The 21,799-nt window shown below is 44.5% G+C and overlaps 2 protein-coding genes across 11 annotated transcripts in view; both read left to right on the forward strand.

Annotated features, from left to right (window-relative positions):
* Positions 1-998: 998 nt before the first annotated feature.
* On the forward strand, positions 999-20,725 carry LOC118316316 (protein kinase C-binding protein 1). 10 transcript variants are annotated; one of them, XM_035644012.2, is made up of 20 exons: positions 999-1,520; positions 6,418-6,491; positions 7,501-7,667; positions 10,452-10,673; positions 11,802-11,915; positions 12,059-12,151; positions 12,738-12,825; positions 12,905-12,978; positions 13,061-13,138; positions 13,229-13,344; positions 13,432-13,907; positions 14,669-14,797; positions 14,900-15,052; positions 15,664-16,176; positions 16,781-17,385; positions 17,993-18,073; positions 18,176-18,254; positions 18,708-18,947; positions 19,060-19,077; positions 19,514-20,725. In XM_035644012.2, the coding sequence occupies exons 1-20, from the start codon at positions 1,507-1,509 to the stop codon at positions 19,693-19,695; spliced, it is 3,516 nt and encodes a 1,171-aa protein (XP_035499905.1). In that variant the 5' UTR covers positions 999-1,506; the 3' UTR covers positions 19,696-20,725. The 10 variants fall into 10 exon arrangements, with proteins under 10 accessions (XP_035499905.1, XP_035499907.1, XP_035499912.1 ...); XM_035644014.2 differs by having other exon boundaries at positions 12,923-12,978; XM_035644019.2 differs by having other exon boundaries at positions 10,530-10,673; positions 12,923-12,978.
* Positions 20,726-21,528: 803 nt separating this feature from the next.
* Positions 21,529-21,799, forward strand: part of si:ch73-181d5.4 — a 29,463-nt gene continuing 29,192 nt past the window's right edge. The window contains exon 1 of the mRNA XM_047330819.1: positions 21,529-21,637. The gene's annotated coding sequence lies outside the window, so the exon portion shown is untranslated. The remainder of the gene's footprint in view (positions 21,638-21,799) is intronic.

The raw sequence follows: 21,799 nt of genomic DNA on the forward strand, positions 1-21,799 counted from the left end.
CGATAAACAATGAAAGCATTAATAAAACCACGACATTTGTTAAAATCAACAGTTATAAAACCCGAATGCGTTTGAGGCAGTTAAAGTGCGAAGGTTAATAAAAACAAAACATATTGACATTCATGTTTTATTTGTCTGTGATTAACACAGGCATACATGAGTGAACATTATTGTTACAGTCATATCCTTCATACACAATAACCCACTGTCAGTAAACATGTACAGAAAACACACAATCTTTCAAACTGTTTAAACGCCGGAAACATGTTCAATGCAAATAAAATGCATTTAGCATATTCCGCGTCCACAAAACAAAACAAACATTATCATTATCTATAAATAATAGGAGAATTAAATAAACCATGAACAAAACTAGCAACCTGAGAGGAGTAATGTTCACAGTAATATACTGTTGAGCTATGATATATATATATATAGTGATTTTAAAATTGCCATATTTTAAAGACATCATCAAAATGTAATGATGTAATCATTGAGGCCATGACAATGTAACTATGATCTAATTACACATTGATTATAGTGATAGTGATTTTTTTGTGATCTGATTACGTAATCCAGATAACATGTATTCCGTCAACACCCAACACTGGATATATATATATATATATATATATATATATACACATATATATATATATATACACATATATATATATATATATATATATATATATATACATACATAATGTTTGTTTGCTGTCAATGACTTATTGTATAAGAAAAATATGACTGTAACAATGTGACATTAAAAGTATTGTTAACCTAAAACCATGTATTTTTCCTGTAAAACACCCTGCTGCAGTGTTTATGACAGTATAATCTAGTTTCATCTACCACATATTTTAATTTTATTTATCAGAATGAATTATTATTTAGACAGTGGAGAGCTGCTCTTGTCCTCTGGAACCAGCAGAGAGGGGAGAGGGAGGGGGGGAGGAGTTTAAACAAAGGCCTCGTCCACATGAACAAAAAAAAAATGGAGGTTTGCACAGAGACGCCATGTCCTGCTCCTCGCTCTCCTCGTGCTGCGTTCAAAGCCTCCAGATAAAGACCGAAACTGCGGCCAGACTCTGCACCTGAAGGCGTCTGAGCGCAGAGCAGAGCAGAGCGGTGTGAGGGGGAGACGACTCGTGTCGCTCGGGTCGCGTTGAGGTCTCAGAGGTCTCAGACTCTTCCTCCTCCTCTTCCTCCTCTTCCTCTGACACTGCGCGCTGCCCCGCTGCCTGCGACCGAGCGAGCGAGCGGGGCGAAACAAAGATAATCACTCAGGAAACGTTCGGGCCAATCAGGCGCCGCCTTGTATGCGGCCCGTGAGCGGCGCGACCAGTCAGGAGGCGGCTAACAAGGCGCCGGGGCCCTGATCGCCTTCGCCTGGGAGAGAGCGGAGCCTTCCCCCGGCTGCGGGCTGAGAAGAGTGTGGTGTGTGTTGGTGTGTCCTCCATGTTTTCTCCCTAAAGTGTTGACACAGCAGTGTGTCAGGCAGCCATGCATCCACAGAGGTAAGCTCTGTCTTCCTTGTTCTCTCTCTCTCTCCCAGCTCCATGCTAACAACATGGCTGCTTCCTCCTTCTCCTTCTTCTTCTCGTTGTTGTCGTGCTAACTGTGGATTTGTCATGATGAAATGTTCACACCTTGAAATGAGTTCAGTGTGGAGCAGCAGGGGGGGAGGAGGGGGGGAGGAGCTGGGGAGGACTGGAGGCCTCAGCAGGCCTCTCTGTGTGTGTGTGTGTGTGTGCGAGAGAGTGTGTGTGCGTGTGTGTCCATCTCTGTGAGTGTGTGTGTGTTTCTATCTGTGTGTGTGTGTGTGTGTTTGTGTGTGTGTGTGTGTGTGCGCGTGCGCGTGTGTGGGCTCCACAGGGCCGAGAGGAAGGGTGGTGGAGGGGCTGCTGGGTAAAGACTCTCACCCTTTGCTCTCTCTCTCTCAGGGTCACATCATGGTCCCTCCCCCCTCCCTCAGGCTACCCCCTGTCTGCCATACAGGAGGCAAGTCTATGGGCCATGGCAAATCCTTTTCCAATTTTTACAATACAAAGGAGAGTTGGATTTTTTTAAATGGCTCCCAGGTCTCCTTGTGTTGCTGCATGGCAGAGAGAGAGAGAGAGAGAGAGAGAGAGAATGGGGGGATGGGCTGTAGGAGGGGTGGAGGTGGGTGGTGGTGGTGTAAGTGCATTGGTTTCCTTCTGTCATGCCAGGCCCAGGGAGTGGATGTGGGGGCAACAGATGTGTTCGTCAGAGGACAGTAAGGTTTGATTTTTGCATTTATATTCATATATATGTACAGTACATTAAGAGAGGTACGTCTGTGCAGAGGCCGGACTCCCTCCTCTACCAGAGCGTCCCAGAGGAACGAACCCTCTCGCCAACACAGACCTTTAGTCAACAGGCCTCAGGCCCTGAGTGTTTTTTTTCCCCCCGTCTGTTGTGAAACTGCTTCCTCCACCTGCTGATCCTCTCTCTTTCTCTCACACACACACACACACACACACACACACACACGCGCGCAGAGGCCATTTTGTGTCCACAGATTCTTCCTGGGAGGAGGATTTCTGGCTTCCTCTCACAGATCAGAGGAACAACTTCTCACTCTTCTTTTGAAAAAAATTTTTTAATAAGTTTTCAGGATGGTGCTTTGAGGTTTTTTTTCCCCCACTGACCGAAATACCAAATACACAAGATACGAACACACACAGGTTTTGTATCAAGATTGTAACAAAACACACACATGCAAGAAGAAGAATGTTGTTTGTTCTTCTTGTGGCTCTGGTTTGCTTCTTCTACACGTTGTCGACCACAAAAGCGTTTCAGCAGCTCTCCCTCGCTCTGATAGACACAAGATGACGCCGCAGCTTGAACGAGCATGAAATATAAAATGTGTATGTTGACAGTCGGGGCCAACAGAATCCTCCGGGGGCCTCCTTTTTCCATGAGGCCGGTGTACGTACGTCGCAGCCTGTAATCAGAATTTGAACAGCACGGCCACGGAGTTATGCATCACAACCACAAAAATATAATCTGCATGAAGGCCATTTTCAAATCCACCCCCCGGCTTATAGTACTGTCATTACCAAGAAGGGGGAAATCAACTGTCTGCTGCAGTGGGTGGGTGGGGGGGGGGGGGGGGGGGGGGGGGGGGGGGTGTCTGCATTGCAGCAAAAAAAGAAAGAACAAAAAAGGCATTTTTAAAAGGACGAGCGAAGCCCTGCTCTTCTCGCTGTGTGTGTGTGTGTGTGTGTGTGGCAGAGCACAGCCGAACCAATCACGTCCCACCCTGTCGGCCCCTGCAGCCAATGGCGGCTGCGGCAGCCGAGGTTAAAGATTGACACTCGGGGAGGGAGAGCAAGGGCCTTCTGGAAAATTCCACAGCCATCTTTGATTCAGCCTTTTATATATTTTTATATATATATATATATCAATCCAGGTCAAATGTTATTTTTTCTACAGGATCTTCTTGGTGTGTTCTTGAGTGTCGAACAGATGCAGTTAGAAAAATAATTTAATGAAATGTAGGAAAGAAACCTTGTGTCCTCGTCTTTCAATCGTTTTGCTGAGCTCATGAAAAGAGCTCTTTCTTTTATCTGCGTGTGGTTGTCGCCCTCGTGACATTTGGATGTTGTGTTCAAGATCACAACATGATATTCATGTAAAAAAAACGCTGTTCTTGGATCAACGTGTTGTAGAGAGACGAGCGTCGATGGGGTCTGACTTGTTCCACCGTGTCGGTCTCTATCTCTTTCTCTCTCCCTTCAGAATGAAATCTAATTATTCTCTGACAGCAGTTTTCTCTGAGAAGGAGGGAAGCCAAGATGGAAGACATTCAAAAAAAGAAAAGAAGGGCGAGAGAGGGATGAGTGCTTCTCCCTCTCCGGATTCCTCCTGTCATCCACCATGAGGAGGGTTTTTTCCTTGTCTTGACATGGTCGTATTTCATTATATAAAAGTGTTGGACTGTAATCTCTCCACACATCTCTCCCTCGGTTCCTCCTGCGTGGATGTGCCCAGTGCCGGAGTCTGATCCTCGGGAGTGGGGGATGGGGGAGAGAGAGCGAGGGAGGGAGGGAGGGGGGAAGCGAGCTGTGGCCTCCATTTTCTGTGACGAGAGAACCCTGCTGCTCGTCTCTTCACAGGAGTGGGATCCAGAGGCACAACTGACTCACTGTTGTCTCCTCCCGTTTGTACATCAGGTACCGTTTGGCAGTGAGTGTTTTCCTGAAACCTGGGGTCTCTCTCTGGAATTTAATCCCCCCCCTCCCCAAAAAAAAACCAACAACAAAAAAATCTGCTGAGGATTTTTATTTGCCTGTAGCTCCTTGTGTGATGGATCATATAGCTGTCTGAGAACGTCCTTTGGATCAGCAGACGTTTTTTCCTCCTGTCTTCCTGGTAGCCGCAGCAGAATGTCTTGTCATTGGTGGTGTGTGTGTGTGTGTGTGTGTGTGTGTGTGTGTGTGTGTGTGTGTGTGTGTGTGTGTGTGTGTGTGTGTGTGTGTGTGTGTGTGTGTGTGTGTGTGTGTGTGTGTGTGTGTGTGTGTGTGTGTGTGTGTGTGTGTGTGTGTGTGTGTGTGTGTGTGTGTGTGAGATATAACCTTGTGGTACATTGTGCGGCCTGATGATGGCAATTCTTCTTCTTTCTTCCAGGGCTGTGGAACACGTAGCAGAGCGACTTGGCTAATGCTCTCTGATTTTCATGTGGGCCTCGTTTGTTCACTCGGTCCGGAACAGGAAAGCCCTGGAGGGGTTGTGCGTGTGTGTGCGTGTGCGTGTGCGTGTGTGTGCGTGTGCGTGTGTGTGCGTGTGTGTGCGTGTGTGTGCGTGTGTGTGTGTGTGTGTGTGTGTGTGTGTGGCGGTTGGCAGGCTGAAACAAGATACCCATGTGCCATATCTGTTAACGAAACTCTTATTCAAACCAGGTATTTGTGATGCAGATTCCTCTGAGTTTCAGGTCGAGGATTTTTATCTGTTGTTTTTCAGCCTTGACGATTGTGAGTTAGTTTTGACTTGGTTCTTTAATCACTTGTTCTACCCTTGGGATTGCGAAGCAAACGTCGCGGCCTGACTCGGTGTTTAAACGAATGCAGAGTTCATATAGCTGATGTAATAATGAATCTCTCTCGCCGTGTTCTGGTTTGTCTGATTCTCTCCAGAGCCTCAAGGATGTTGTGTTGGGTAACCGTTTCTCCTCCGCCGGCTGTCAGCGAAGTGACTGACGTCTGATCGACTTTGTGAGGAATTGGAGGTGGAGGAGGAGGTGGAGGAACATTCCTTGAAAAAAAAAAAAAAAAGAAGCTTATCCCACAGATGTGGTTGACCTTTGAGTCGCAGCCTGTAGACGCCGTCGTCTGAGCTCCGTGAGCTGGTCGAGTGTGTGACCCCGTCGGAGGTTTTCTCTGCTCGGGGGTGAAAGCTTCAAATGTTTGGAACAAGGCCCTCGGCCGCTCCAACAAAGGAGGAGTCAAACGCTCACAGACCCCCGGTCATCGGCGGACACTCCCCCCCCAGCCCCCCTCTTTTATTCTTGTCCTTCTTTTCCCGCAGAGGAAATGAGATGAGAGCAGGGAATCAAGCTTTTTAATCCTGTGTGTGTGTGTGTGTGTGTGTGTGTGTGTGTGTGTGTGTGTGTGTGTGTGTGTGTGTGTGTGTGTGTGTGTGTGTGTGTGTGTGTGTGTGTGTGTGTGTGTGTGTGTGTGTGTGTGTGTGTGTGTGTGTGTGTGGGGGTCAGCTGTGACTTTCCTAACGTGACTTCATATGTAACAGATTGTGATGGAAGATTTTAAGGGGTCAAAAGCATTTAGCTCCTTGTTGTTTTGAAGGTTCTGACTGTTGTTGTTGTTGTTTGTGGGCCCGACTCCTCCTGTAGCTACTGAAGGGACGGAGACAGATGCTGTTATTCACCTGGAGACTCTGGCGTGGACCAGTGGACCAGTTCCCCGGAGCTTTCTCTCAGATCAAAGATCAGGAACTGGTCCGAAAATAACCTTTGTAGAGATACACCATCTACAGACGGAGGAGGCTGGGGGGGGGGGGGGGGGGGGGGGGTAGTAGCGTCGGCGGCTCAGTGGCCCTATATGTGTCGCGGTGAATATCAACTTGTGCTTTAAGCAGAGAGGAGCGTTGCCATGGTGACGGCGTACCATCCTCTCTCTGGTGAACATAAAGAACATATATTCACTCTGGTTTGTCACCGACAGTATTGGGTGGGGGGGGGGATGTGAACTCCGGTGCTGGGATGTTACGGTAACAATGGAAACGCGCCGAGTCCCTGTTGACTGAGCCGCCGCGAGCTCGGTGCCTTCGGGTGCTGCTCCGCTTTATTTACTGTGACGCTGTGGTGGTTTCTGGTTTCTGACTTTGCTCGTTCGTCCTTCTCTCTCTGTCTTTGTGTTTCCCCGTGCGCCGCAGCCTGGCTGAGGAGGAGGTGGTGAAGACGGAGTCTGACGCGGTCGAGGGGATGGACGCGTCTCTGCGACCCAAAGGTGAGTTTCACTTCACGTCAAGAGGTCGGACGTCGGTGTGAGGGCGACCTTCAGGCCAATGGACGTAGAGGTCGTTCACTTTATTACTGTTGTTGGATTCGGATCGTCTCTCCTATCTTCGTCTTTTCCTCTCTACTGTTCTTTGACCTCAGTGGAAAACTGGATGGATTGATAGGGCTTAGGAAAAGCCGACAGCACTGCTCAGAGAATCCGACTCCACTTTATTTAAACTACGTCATCATGTGACGACGGATGTTGTTGCCGTGTGACTACAAAAACCTCAGCGGCTTCATCAGCATGTTTCAGTGTTTTACCATCGTGTCACATCACATGTCATGACTCATATGTAACAGTAACTTACATGGTGATGAGCGCCAATTCAGGGTCATATTCATACTCCTCTTCTTCTTCTTTTTCTACTGCGGATTTAATCGTTTACGTTCGTGCATGGTACGTCAGGCTAAATATCGCTGCCGCAATGAATTGTGGGACGTCTGTCTCGTTTCCTTTTGCATAGGAAGCTTCAGTGTACCTAATGCTAAAGGAGATTGGAAAGGAAGCATTGAAGCTCCTTTCCTAAGCATTAAGAGAAACCGAACAGCTCTTATCATGGTAACTTAAACATTTAGGAAACTTGCTAAGCAAATTTGACAATTTGACTCAGGGACGAGTGAAGATGATCCATGTTACTTCCTGTTTGTGTCAGAAGGATCAACACAGGGTCAAGTTTTAATTTAAAATTATTATTACATTACATTATTAATAAACTGCTCAGCTGCAAAACTGAATGACCTCATTTTGCTCTTCTGCCTTTGGTTTTTCATCAATCTTCAAATTTGTGGACTGATTTTATTACGGTTATTAAGTTTTGGGGGATTTTTCCCTGATGTTTGTTTTTTTATTTCTTTTTAGAACTAACTAAATTACTGTCATAGCAGTTTTTTTTTAATCCTCGTGGACTTGTGCCTGGTTGTGTGATGATGACCCCCGATCCTCTCTCTGCCCCCAGTCCCTGATCCACCAGGGTCAGCGGAACGACCGGCGGCCCCACCACAGAAGAGGAAGGTGTCGAGTCCCACTCACTCCTCCAACGGACACTCTCCTTCGGACACCTCCCCCAGCCCCCTGAAGAAGAAGAAGAAGCCCGGGGCCGTCCACTCCCACAGCAAAGACCAGGTCAGTCTCCGGGGCGCACTCGTTTTCAAAAACCTGGCGTGTTCTCACGGGCGAGTGGCGAGGGGAATGTGGTACCTCACATTTCCTGTGAGAACGCGCCAGTTTTTGATTATGACTGTTGCGATAAAGCTGTGGGTTGGTTGTGTAGGCAGGTGGCATGATGGTGCAGTGGTCAACACGGTTTGCCTCACAGCAAGGTTTGATTCCCAGGTGTGGAGATTTTTTGCATGTTCTCTTGTGTCTGTGTGGGTTTTCTCTGGTTTTCCTCCCACAGACTCTGAAATTAACCATAGACATGAATACGACTGTCAGTCCTCGCGGCAGCATCCACGCTCTCCGCTCATCACTGTTGCTATGGTTACGCCCAGCATCCACACTGTCCACTCTGAGTTTTACAGAGACTTGTGCAATCGCTGCCGGTCCCGTTTTTGGTCTGGATGCACAGAAACTTGAGACGTTTCGGTAAACGATGAGGCAGACGTCCCCCCCACGTTCTCTTCCCTGATTGGTTCTCATCAGTCACGACTCCGGCGGACCACCGTGCGGTAGAAGGCAAAGCGCCGCTAACACTTCCTCTCCAGTAACAGTTCCACCTCGTCGTCGCTCCAAGAAAAGAAAGTCCCCATCGCTGTTCCTCGTTCAGAGGATTTTTATTTCTGTTACTAAAGCAACTGACTGCAGAGGAGACAACCTACTTCCTGTTTACACCACATGACCCGGGGTACGTTAATGGCCAAGTCACACGTGTAATTGTGGACGGAGATTAACACTGTCACTATGCTATGGAGCTGAAACGTGTCCAGGTGAACCCTCTAGCCAAGGGTTAGCTGGGGATTTGCTCCAGACCCCCGGGACCCTTTAAGGATGAAGCCATATAGCTAATGGATGGATGGATGGATGGAGTCATGAATCACTTTTTATACGTTTCAGATTTTCAAACTAGCATGGATTTTGGTTCATGTGGCTCTGATGTAAAGATGTTTTACTATCCACTTGTCAGATTAACGTGGTGCTGAGTGACCCCTCTTGACCCACAGCCCCCACGTTGACCTTGCATCATGTGAAAAGCTAATTCCAGACTTTTGAACATCTGCATAGTTTATGGCTCCCTGGTGGGTTTAAAGGTGACGGCTCACCACCACAGATGGATGTTAACAGATACCTGGTGTACATGTGCACATGTGACATGTTTTCAGGAACCAGTTTGGTTTCGTTACCAGAGACTCGTGGCGTTTCTGCGCCGACGTCCTAAAACCTGTTGGGTTAGTTTAGATCGACTCACCGTCGACAACTGTCACGTGACCAGATGTGGAGATAGTTCACATAACTGTGGACAACAAATCTGACAGAAGATATTTTTCCAATAACTTGTTTATATTTAATTTGAATTGTGGGCTATTTTTGGATTTGATAATGTGAATCATTCAGACGACGCTGAAAATGTGTGCAACAGTTGATCGATTAATCGATTAGTAATCAATTACTAAATTAATTGCCTAGCTTTTTTGATAATCGATTAGTGGGTTTAAAAAGTCAAAATTCTAACATTTCAGCTTCTCAAACCAGAAAATATTTAATTGAATATTTTCTGGTTTCTTTGCTCCTCTATGACATTAAACTGAATATCTTTGGTGTGTGGACAAAATCAAAACATCACCTCAGGGTTTGGGAAACATGATCGACATTTTATGGACCAAACAACTAATCGATTAATAGAGAAAATAATCGACAGATTGATCAATTATGAAAATGATCAGTAGTTGCTGCCCTAGTCTGGAGACAAAAAACCTTTTTGATCGCTGCAAAAAAGAGAAGTCAGTGTATCTGTGACCACTGCGACAAAAAAATGACTCGACCTGTAATTTTCAGTTGGGGGTGGGAATGTACCAATATGGGGCACAGTGCTAGTATTTGTATTAAAAAATATGAATGACAAAGATTAATCTCAGTCTTGGCAGGAGAGGATTTTTTTTTTCCAAAAACGTGACAAAATTACACAAGAGAAATTATGAAGAAGGAAAAACAAAAGATAAAACTATGACCTGAGCAAGAAAGCAGAAAAGAATCATCATCTGTGAGAAAATGACTGAACATGTGCAAGACTTTGTTTCTTGTGTCATCATATCCCCCGGAGGGGTCGAGTGAGTCTGTCATCAGACACGAGGGGGCGGAGCTACGAGATGTCTCAGAACGCTGTGTCACTGAATGAAACGCTGACTTTCTCTTATGTGGTTTTCACTTGAGTCAAACAAAGTTCAAATGAAATTGTAATAAATGGACCGGATGTGTTATATTTTAACGTTTGTGATACTGACCAGGGGTGTACAGTTTTATACTGTATTTGATATTGTATTTGTGTTGGGTTAAAGGGGCAGTAAGCGATTGTAAAGCAATAAATCAGCTGTCGGTTCTGAGTGTGCGTGCTAAAAGAAAAATCTGGGCTTTCGGCTCAGCCCAGGCTCTGTGAATCGAAAACCCCCCCCAAAATGTTGCAGACGTGCTAAGGAATTAAACTACGAGGTTTTGGCCTCGTGTGTAGCTGGTCGGTCATCAACCATAAATTCGCAGTAAAATCACAACAAGCAACAACAAAAAGAGAAACAAGCTTCCTCCAAAATCGCTTACTGACCCTTTTTAACTGCCCCTCATGCTGCCTCCCCTGCCTACTCCCGCCAACCCACTGCTGCCTTGTTCCTGTTGCACTGTTGCACCTTGTTGTGTTTCCTTGCGTGTGTGTTTTGAAACCTGCCCCCTTTTTTGTGTCTCTCTCGCCCGCATTTCCAGTCAGAGCTAAGACACGGCCCCTTTTACTATATGAAGCAGCCAGCACTCACCACAGACCCTGTTGATGTTGTACCGCAGGACGGCAGGAACGACTTCTACTGCTGGCTGTGCCACCGCGAGGGCCAGGTGCTCTGCTGTGAGCTCTGCCCCAGGGTGTACCACGCCAAGTGCCTCAAACTGCCAGCCGAGCCCGAGGGCGACTGGTTCTGTCCAGAGTGTGAGGTATCTCGCTGAAGACGCACGTGTGTTTCTGTGTGTGTGTGTGTGTGTGCGCGCTTGCCTAGTTGACGGGAGGGGTGTCAGATCATGTCCCGTGAGCAGCTCCAGCTCTTGGTCCTCAGAGTCACATGGTCTGACGCCCCGGCAAGCATAACCCGACAGCTCACACTGTAAGGTCGCGACATGTCGGAGGATTAGAGATTTCCATCTGCTTCTTAACTAGTTTTTAAATTGGCCCAATTTTGAGCGTCTGAGAGCCGCGTCAAGAATATTTTCCATTCGCAAGATTTGTAATACACAACCAATGTTAAATGTTATGAACATTTGGCCATTTTTTTTAGATTTCGGATTAGATTCTTCTTTGATCTAATCAAATTTCAAATTGTGATGAATGGCGGCAGCGAAAATTAGAGCTGCAACAGTCAATCGATTAGTCATCGATTAGTAATCGACCTGTAAATCAACCATCAACTATTTTGATAATCGATAAATCGGTTTGAGTAGTAAAGTCCGGACATGTCGGAGGATTAAAGATTTATTCTCCTTTTGAATTGGCGCAATTCTTTGAGCATCTTAACATTTGTGAAGCTAAATCAAAAGACAGCTGATGATATAAACCTATTAAGTTGTAATAATTTCAGTCCAGTTGCTTGATGTTTTGTCGCTTTTCATACGGAAGCCCTGAACTGCCACAGTGGAATTAAAAAAGGGGGTTCTCGTTATTCCGACATATTTTATAATTTTCTCCTTAAAACGAGATCTGTGACACATTGTTTACGTCTCATCCGGGAGTCTGAGGCAGAGAGACACGTGCACAGTCCCTCAAAGTGTCTCCATCCTTAGCCTCCAATTCCCCCAGATGAGACGTAAACAACGTGTTACAGATCTCGTGTTAACGGGAAAATTATTACGTTTGAGTGAGAATAATTATCTTGTTTTAACAAGAACGTCATCACGTTTTAACGAGTGAATTATCACATTATAACGTGAAACTTTCCAATTTTAACGAGGAAAAAAAATGTCGTTATAAAGAGAAACGCCTGAGACATTTTTTAATTCCACTGTGGCAGTTCAGCGCTTCTGTACTTTCATTAGGATTTTCATTAACGTTTTCGGTTGTTGCCGTTCCAGAAAATAACAGTTGCCGAATGCATCGAAACGCAGAGCAAGGCAATGACGATGCTGACGATAGACCAACTGTCCTACCTGCTCAAATTTGCACTACAGAAGATTAAACAGCCCGGGGTGAGACTGGGTGTCCAGATCCATTTTAATCTGTCAACATCTGATAAAAGTGTTTTGTATATATTCAAACACAAATGTCCCGGACATGAGACTAATGAGTCCATATTATATCTAATGCATCTGTATTTGTCTAATCTGAGCAGACGGAGCCTTTTCAGAAGCCCGTGTCTCTGGAACAGCACCCGGACTACGCCGAGTACATCTTCCACCCCATGGACCTGAGTACTTTAGAGAAGGTAGATTCGTTTTCTTTATTTGCTTTGCACACATTTATTTTTTTTTGTAACTAGAGGCTCCAGTAGCCCTGTCACGATAATAACGTTATCAACTTATCGTACGATAAATTAATATGAACTCAATGATTTTTATTGACCTCAATAACAACCATCGTGTCAACATGCGTGTTTGTTGACCGGTCCTCTCGTCTGTTCTCGTTGTATGATTAATAAATCACTGGTTTCGTCTATAAATTGTCATAAAATATGGATTTCTTAGTATTTCATATTTTTTAGTTACAGGCCTAAATGCAAAGTCTTAACTCTGGATTACATTTCTCTCAGCAGCGACACAACTCGTGTAAGACTTGCATACGCAATAAGCAACCTCACGTGATAATGTATCAAAAATGGTCTTAAAATGACGATAATATTGTTTATCGCAATCAATTCTGGGACGATACATTGTGCAACAAAAAGCATTTATTGTGACAGGCATGTGCTCAAGAAATAAATAAATTATAAATCACAGAATAAGTTTTAAAGATGATTATTTTCATTTAAGTGTCACAATGTGTTTGATATTATTTCTTTTGCCTTTTCACAGAATATAAAAAAGAAAATGTACGGCTGCACCGAAGCCTTTCTCGCCGACATGAAATGGATCTTGCACAACTGCATCATCTACAATGGAGGTAATCATTATGAAATCATATACCAAATCAAATGACACGTATCAGCAAATGGGGTAAAAAAAAAGAAAATATAATTTAGCATCTGCCTTTTTTCAAGGTAACCACAAACTAACGGCAACGGCGAAAGTCATCGTCAAGATCTGTGAACACGAGGTAAAAGAAGCTTTTCCAATGCAAAAAAAAGAGCTTTCTGTAAATGTTTCTTGATTTATAATCGATTCCATGTTTCTCTCAGATGAATGAGATCGAGGTGTGTCCAGAGTGCTACCTGTCCGCCTGCCAAAAAAGGGACAACTGGTTTTGTGAGCCATGTGTACGTCTTTACATTATATTAAAATATCATATTTAAAACAGTGTCAATGTCTCTGTTTGGATTTAAACACTGACTTCTTGTCCCCAACAGAGTCAACCCCACCCGCTGGTCTGGGCCAAGCTGAAGGGTTTTCCCTTCTGGCCGGCGAAAGCACTTCGGGAAAAGGACGGGCAGGTAGACGCTCGCTTCTTTGGGCAACACGACCGGTGAGATTTCCTCCTTCGATAAGACGAGATTCTTGTCAGGAGATTCCAGTTTGGTAAAGCGTTTTTTTGCGGCGGTTTGTCTCGCAGGGCGTGGGTCCCCATCAACAACTGCTACCTCATGTCTAAAGAGATTCCCTTCTCCGTGAAGAAGACAAAGAGCATCTTCAACAGTGCCATGCAGGAGATGGAGGTCTACGTGGAGAACATCCGCAAGAAGTTCGGGGTCTTCAACTATGCTCCCTTTCGCACTCCGTTCACACCCAACAACCAGCTCCAGATGCTGCTGGACCCGTCCAACCCCGGGGCCGGCACTGTGAAGACGGAGAAGACGGATAAACTGCGCCTAAACTTTGACATAACCGCGTCTCCAAAGATGGTCCTCGGCAAGAGTTCCACGCCCGGCGGCATGAGTCGGAGGGTCTCCCTGACGGACATGCCCCGCTCCCCCATGAGCACCAACTCCTCGGTTCACACGGGCTCTGACGGGGAGCAGGACATGGAGAAGGCCGGCAGGAATCCTGCGTTCCACTACAGCACTGGAGAGGAATCCATGGACTGTTCTGGTAAATGAAGGAATAGTGGCTATAAATGATGTTTCATCGCTCTCGTAGCATCGTCAGCTTGGCACAAAAACGGCTTATAGATTCACACTTCAGAGACTCGCTGAGGAACAAGTTGAGCATTTAGCAGCTAGAGGAGGTGGTGGAGACCAAAGATGGAGCTAAAAGAGTGAATATTGGACTGTAGCAGCCAGAAACACGACACCTGATGAGTGATCGTGTTGTTCAGCAACAGCTGGATGTGTAAATAAGTTGGGAGATGATTAACTTAGGGAAACTTCGTTTAAGTTCATCATTGTACCAATCTAGTGTTTCCCGTCCGTCGACCCCAATGGAATATTATTAAAATTAAGACTAGAAATGTCCCGATCAAGTTTTTTTTTTGCCCCCAATTCGAGTCATTTAATATTGAGTACACTCGAGGTTTAAAATCAACCAAAATGCTTTACAATTATAAAGCTACGCAATGCATTAAGAAAAAATGAAGAGTTGTGAAACTAAACAAACGCCACGGTCAGGTGTGTTGTATTTCAGCGTCTGCAGCCCGACCCTCTTGCAGCTTACGTGCTCGTTAAAGCGGATCCAAATCGGTTAAAAATGCGTATCCTTAATAGCGAATGTTGAGATCGGATGGGGACGGCCCTAATTAAGACTTTTAAAAAACTCTTAACTTAAGTGATGCTGTTTTTATCATGTTAACTACCTATTTAAATCAAAAGTAACCAAGGTTGTCGTCGTTTTTCTTTTCTTTCGTGTGATTACAGCGTCTCCGGTCTCAGGGAAGACGGGTCCTGCAGGCAGTGTGACGGGCAGCCCCAGGCCCTTTAACCCCGGACTGGTGCCCAAACAGGAGAGGACCAGTGGCACAGGAGGAATCCTCAACCTCAACCTGGGTCAGTACCAGCAGCACAAACATACTGTAAACATTACTGTATTGATGTATTCAACATGATGATGATGATGATGAACCTGAACGTCGACCTTCTCGTTCTCAGATCGAGTGAAGGCCGAGATGGATCTAAAGGAGTTGAGCGAGACGGTGCAGCAGCAGCAACATCAGCAGCAACAAGGCTCGGCTGCCGTCTCGACCCCAAGGAGACACATCCGGAGCCTGGACAAGACCATCGAGAGCTGCAAGGCTCAGCTCGGTACACAAACCTATTCATCACGTCGTCTCCTCGTAGAGGCGTTAACTGCCCGTGACGTCAATAATATTTCCATTAGAAAGATATTTAATACAACAAATGTCAAATGTCATGAACATCTGGATATTTTTTAGATTTCAGATTAGATTATATTTGATCTAATTGTTTTGACCCAAAACATGTGGCAGCTGAAACTAGAGCTGCAACAGTTAATTTAGCAATCGACTATTAAATCAAACGCTAACTAATTTGATAAACGATTTATCGGTTCAAGTAGCAGAGGAAAAAAAGTCAAAATTCTCTGATTTCAGCTTCTTAAATGTGAATATCTTCTGGTTTCTTTGCTCCTCTGTGACAGTAAACTGAATATCTTTGGTTGGATGAAAACAAAACATCATCTCAGTGGTTTTGGGAAACACAATTGTCATTTTTCACTAATTTATGAACCAAACAAACGAGAAAATAATCAACAGATTAATCAATAATGAAAATAATCGTTAGTTGCAGTCCTGGCTGAAACATATGGTGGACTGGGATTAGTGGTGGAAAACCATACGTCTTTATTTTCACTCTTTTATTCCGACATAATGACGAACGCGTGTTTCTACGTACAGGGATCGATGACATTTCTGAAGACGTGTATAAAGGTGTCGACCACAGTGACTCTGAGGACTCGGAGAAGTCCGACTCGAGTGACAGCGAGTACCTGAGCGACGAGGAACACAAGCCAAAGAGCTCCGCCAACGACGACAAAGACAAGGCGGAGAGAAAAAGGCCGAAATCCACGGACAGAGAGAACAAGGAGGGAGTGACGGCAACGGGGGATAAAGCCTCCGCTGAACCCCTACTCAATGACAAACAGGGCTCCAACGGCGCGGACAGGGACGTCCAGGACAAGCCCCGGGCGCCGCAGCCTCAGCCCGTCGCCGAGAAGCCCAAAGCCCCGGAGGAGGGCAGAGCGGCCGCGGCTCCGCCGCTGGCTGAGCAAGACTCCGACTCTGAACGAGAGCTGGTGATCGACCTGGGGGACGAACACGGAGGTCGGGACTCAAAGAGGGCAAGAAGAGAGCCGGGGGCCGCTGCCACCGCCAGAACTCTCAAAGAGTCGAATGTTGCCAAGTTGGAAGGTGAGGCCTCTGGAAACCATGAGCACTTTACAGAAAGCACCATGTTTTATCTGCCAAGCGTTTTCTTCTCTCTTATCTTTGTCACTGTAGAAACATACAGTATAATGTTATAACTGTCTTTTATAGGAAACTCTATCTGTCATCTTAACCCAGAGTGAAACAATGGGCAAATTTCCCAAAAAACAAAACACTCAAATTGCTTCCGTTTCTCAGGTTATTAGAAATCCTAAATAGATTCAAACTAACTAGAGCTGCAACAGTTAATCAATTAGTGAGCGACTACTGAATTAAAGTAGTTTTATGAAATACGTCAAAGTTCTCTGATTTCAGCTTCTTAAATGTGAATATGTTCTGGTTTCTCTGCTCCTCTGTGACCGTGAACTGAACATCTTTGGTGTGTGGACAAAACAAAACATCATCTTGGATTTTGGGAAACACGATCGACAATTTATTAATCGATAATTTAAATAATCGTGAGCTGCAGCACTAGGTCTAACCTTAACTGTAATACATTCTTTTCTTTCAGCATGAATATTATAATCAAGTAGATCAGAAATCCAGAGTTCTTCCCTCCAAAGCAACACTGTGTATTTCTTCTGCTCAGGTAAACTGCCACCATCTGCCACAGCAGCGACACCATCGGCTGCCCCCAACCTGAAGGAGCAACCCGCCATCGCTGCCGCCCTCAACCTCGTCTCTACCGCGACCTCCGGTCAGTCCGGCGGCGCCGCCACCACCACCACGACGACCGGTGGACCGACCGGCGCCGCCTCTCCTGCCTCCACCTCCCCCGTCTCCGCAGCATCCCCAGTACCCGCCGCAGCCGTGAAGAAACAGCGCCCCCTGCTGCCCAAAGAGACGGCCCAGGCCGTGCAGCGGGCAGTGGTTTGGAATCCCACCAAATTTCCCGCGTCCTCGCAGAAGTGGCATGTGGAGAAGGTGCAAAAGCAGCAGCAGCTAGGAGAGCAGGCAGCAGCTCCAACACGCAGCCCACAGCAGAACTCCTCCTCCTCCTCCTCCTCCTCCAGTACCCGCTACCAGACCAGACAATCAGCCAAGGTGCAACACAAAGACCCGGCTCAGACGACATCTTCGTCCTCAGCCACCCAGGGCTTGTCTGGGAGCTCGTCTTCTCTTGTGTCCGGAGACTTGCAGATCCCCACAGGCTCGGCCGACGTGGCTGCAGACATCGCGAAGTACACAAACAAAGTACGTCAAAGAGTTCTCAGTCGTTTAACACGTGGATTTATAGTAATTTATCTCACAGGTCATCATACAAATTATTATTAGAGCCCCACTTATATGGATTTTTGGGGGCCAAATCCATTATCGATATTAGGGAGTACAAGTTTCCCGATACTGAAATTGGCCGATGGCCGATGTATATGTATGTCGTTATCAAACATTTATGACAAAGAAATATAATTGAGGCTTGATATTTAAGTTTAACCATAAACAAATAAGAATTACAAATACAACCAAATAAATAGAACTTGAATTAAGAAAAATAACATTTATTTGACCTAAAATGTAAAACATAAATGCACATTTAAAGGCTCATATCTGTTGGCCGATTTTATATATATATATATATATATATATAGTTCTCGATACCGACATGTCTGTGAATGGCTAATATCGGCCGATAGCAGCCATTCACAGACACAGTCTAGTTATTATCTCTTTGAACTTTGTCGTATTGCATTGATGGCACAAAGAAAGAAATGTGCATATTATAACACTCTCCTAACTTTGAATTTATCAACGATTAAAATAGTGAACGGATAATCAAATTTTTTGTCTATAATCTTTTCAGATCATGGATTCGATAAAAGGGACAATGACTGAAATCTACAACGATCTTTCCAAAAGCACGTCAGGAAACACGATAGCAGAGGTAAAGCCTGGCAAATATTAGCGCTTTATTAATTAACATACTAATATTTATTAAAGGATCATAATAAGGATTATAATCTTTGTCGGATTTTTCCTACCACAGATTCGACGGTTAAGGATAGAGATCGAAAAGCTCCAGTGGCTGCATCAGCAAGAGTTGTCGGAGATGAAACACAATCTAGGTGAGTTTCCTGTTTCCAGCATGTGTCAGTGTTGGGCAAGTTACTCAGGAAGGGTAAAAAGTTATTGTCTACTTATTACTCCTGTTAAAAAAGTAGTTATATTACCGTAATACTTGGTTTGAAAAGTAAGCTTTGCTTGCCCTGGAAAGCCTGGAGCTGCTACATAGCGGCTACCTAGCTGAGATCGACACAGCTTACTACCTGAATACAGTAGGAGTTAGCTAGTTGCTATAAGAACACACACACAGTATCATACATAAAAAGCATCATAGCTGCGAGGGGCCCACAGACACCGCTTATGTACAGGGCCCAGAATTTGGTGCTACACCCCTGCTGCCCAACACTGGTCATTGCACAAAACCAGGGTCTGTAAATCACGCGTTTAGTTTTTTTTCTTGTCGAACGAGTTTTCGAGTCGTTTGTGTCCTTTTCCGTCCGACTCGATGAACGCAGAACTGACGATGGCCGAGATGAGGCAGAGTCTGGAGCAGGAGCGCGAGCGGCTGGTGGCGGAGGTGAAGAAGCAGACGGAGCTGGAGAAGCAGCAGGCGGTGGACGAGACCAAGAAGAAACAGTGGTGCGCCAACTGCCGGAAGGAGGCCATTTTCTACTGCTGCTGGAACACCAGCTACTGCGACTACCCCTGTCAGCAGGCGCACTGGCCCGAGCACATGAAGTCCTGCACGCAGTCAGGTAACGGTAGGCACGCCCACAATGCACCTGTGCCGCCTGCTTCAGTAGAATAACTAACTATTTTGTTTCTCTCCTTTTCCAACTTGTTTTCTATAACGTGGTCCATCAAAAGAGAAGAATCACACTCAATGTATGTATATGGTTTGGTGAGAAGGAGAATTTCTCTCAGGGAACTTGTTTTTTTTTTCCAAACTGTGTGAAGCTTCTTCACTTAAGTGTTTCCTGTTTCAGACGATGCTCATCCAAGTATTGTGATACAAACCCAAAATATAGTTTTAATATTGTTGCACATTGTGAAAGTGCGGTTCAGTTAGAACCGTCCTGCTGCAGGAGATGCATAATTTTCTAATGGATAATATCCTGACGTGAAGCAACTTTATATTGAAAATGAACGAACAGTCATAATCTCTGGATCCCTGCTTTGCAGTTATAAATACAATGGACATAATCTTTACCCCTCATCCAACCACTGGGATACGAGGCAGGAGTTTATGCAGTCGCACAAGCAGCTCCGTGTTCTCCCTGTTCTCCGTGTTCTCATGTTCTGTTTGCTTTTTGTCTTCCAGCCACAGCTTCGCAGCAGGAGCCAGAGACGGAGGCCAACTCGGAGCCTTCCATCAAACCGTCGGGCCTCTCCCCGGCCACACAGACCCTGCCCTCGGCCGCGGGATCCGTATCGGACAAAAGCAACTCTCCGTCATTAGTGGACAAGAGTAAAGACAGTGCTGCTGCCGTGACCGTGACTTGACCGCTACACTGCAGAAAAACTTGGACAGGCTTTTGCGAGGGCCGCTGTCGGGCCGCTGTCGGGCCGCTTGTGGCGTCATACTCGGTGCTGGAGAGGGCCTGCATCTCTGACAAAAAAAATTAACTTTTGATTTTTCCATTCCCCCTGTGTGTACATCTGCCTGGTTGACATTTATCTTCGGTTTATCGATCATTCACAGTTGCCACAGATCTGTGTTCAAATGAAAGTAGAAATATAAAATGTGAGTCTGTTTGTTTTCTTACTGTAGTTCTGTGTTTAAAAAAAAAAAAACCCTCTTCTGTTATCACTTAATTTTCCAGTCTGAGCGAGATCACCCCACAGAATAATTCCACTCACACGTTCACTGTCAATGCTGCTTTAACTTTCATTTTCTCCATATTATACGACAGAAAACTTAAAAATAGCCATCAGCAGTTTGTACTTATCATGGTGCCATCAGAGGTATTTTGAGAAAAGCAAGTTTCATCGTTACTTTTGAAAAAAACAAACGTGTCCTCTTCATGTCAGCTGTGACATTTATAGTTCATAACAGTTTTGTATTGTTGCCCCCCACCTACATTGTATAGGCCTCCATAGAAATATCTGTGATTTATTAAAAAGAAAAATACCTTAAAAATTTACAACTGTACAGAGGTTTTGTAAGAAGATAACTGAACAATATTTATAGTGTTATATGTTTTTATAGTATGTTTAAAGAAATCACATTTCTATGTCTCAAAAAAAGAAAAAAAAAGTTCTTTGAGAAATTACTTCTTCGTATGAATGTCAGCACTGAGCAAAGTCTACATGCGACCGGCGCCAATGATCCAAAGCTGATTTGTAAATCCTGGTCAGACAGTCGACAAACTGGGTGAGGTATGAATAAGAGAAAGAAAAAAAAATCCTTTTTGGCTGGATTCTATATCCCGTGAGCATGTTTGTTTTTTCAGCTTGTGTCTCGTTCTTGTTTACATATTGTACATAACAATATATGGACTTGTGAAGCAAAAAAATAAAAATGCTCTGATCAGTTTGGTGTTAAATTGATTTTTTTAAATCAAACGTCCATCATGAAAATGACAAAGTTTACTGATAAAACTTTGCATGTAGGTCAATGGAGTTATGGGTTATTCCAGTAGGGACAGAGACAATTTATTTTTTAAATAAGACGTGTGTATCACGGTTACTACTCAACTTTCTCGAGGAGAAACAGATCCAGCTGTGGTAGAGACAATTCAGGAGGTACGGATACACATTTATTTCTCAATGTTTTATATCAGAATTTCCCCTTACATATGAAAACTTATTGTTTTTTTCTTACCCTTCTACCAAATCATTACAATACTATATTATGAATAAATACTATACTATAAATTTGATACTATTACTCGCAAAATTTCGTATACATAAATCAAAATTTTCAATCCATAAACCATTATTTAAAACTTTTCGAAAATGAAAGCAAATGATACGTTAAGTCAATTCTATATTCTTAAACAAGCTATAAAATATATATTTTTGTATGTGTTTTATGTTTACAACGCTGTTTGATTATTGATGAATAAATAAAATGTAAAAAAAAAAGGATATATATAAAGAAAAACGGACAATGGACCGGAAACCACGTGACTGTCCTTTTATTTTTATTTTTTCAACCTATTTACAACATTGTGTTCAATGTATATAAAAATACACCAATAGTCTAACACTTTATTTAAAAAGTTAATCCTGGATTCTGTTCACAGAAAACAGATATATTTCAACAAAAAATATTAAAACTAAAATAATTTACTGCGACTGCACGATGTTTTCCGCCTGCGACGACGACTTCTCGCGAGATTACGTATCGACACGGCAGAGTAAAATGGAAGGCGGCGCTAGCTTAGCTAGCTAGCCGAGAGACTCTATCCGAAACCGGGACATTGTCGTGTTTATATTGAAGGTATGACTCGTGTGTGTGTTTGTTCTCCTCGCAGTGCCCGAGTGAGAGTGTGAACCATGTAAATATGTCGTGTCAGTATATTCTCAGGAGAGTTAGTTGCCCCGTCGTATTGTCCCTGGTTAGCACGTAGTGTTAGCAGCTAGCTAGCTAGCTAGCTCAGCT

The sequence above is a fragment of the Scophthalmus maximus genome, chromosome 3 (assembly GCF_022379125.1).
Source record: "Scophthalmus maximus strain ysfricsl-2021 chromosome 3, ASM2237912v1, whole genome shotgun sequence".
NCBI classification, from domain to species: Eukaryota; Metazoa; Chordata; class Actinopteri; order Pleuronectiformes; family Scophthalmidae; genus Scophthalmus; species Scophthalmus maximus.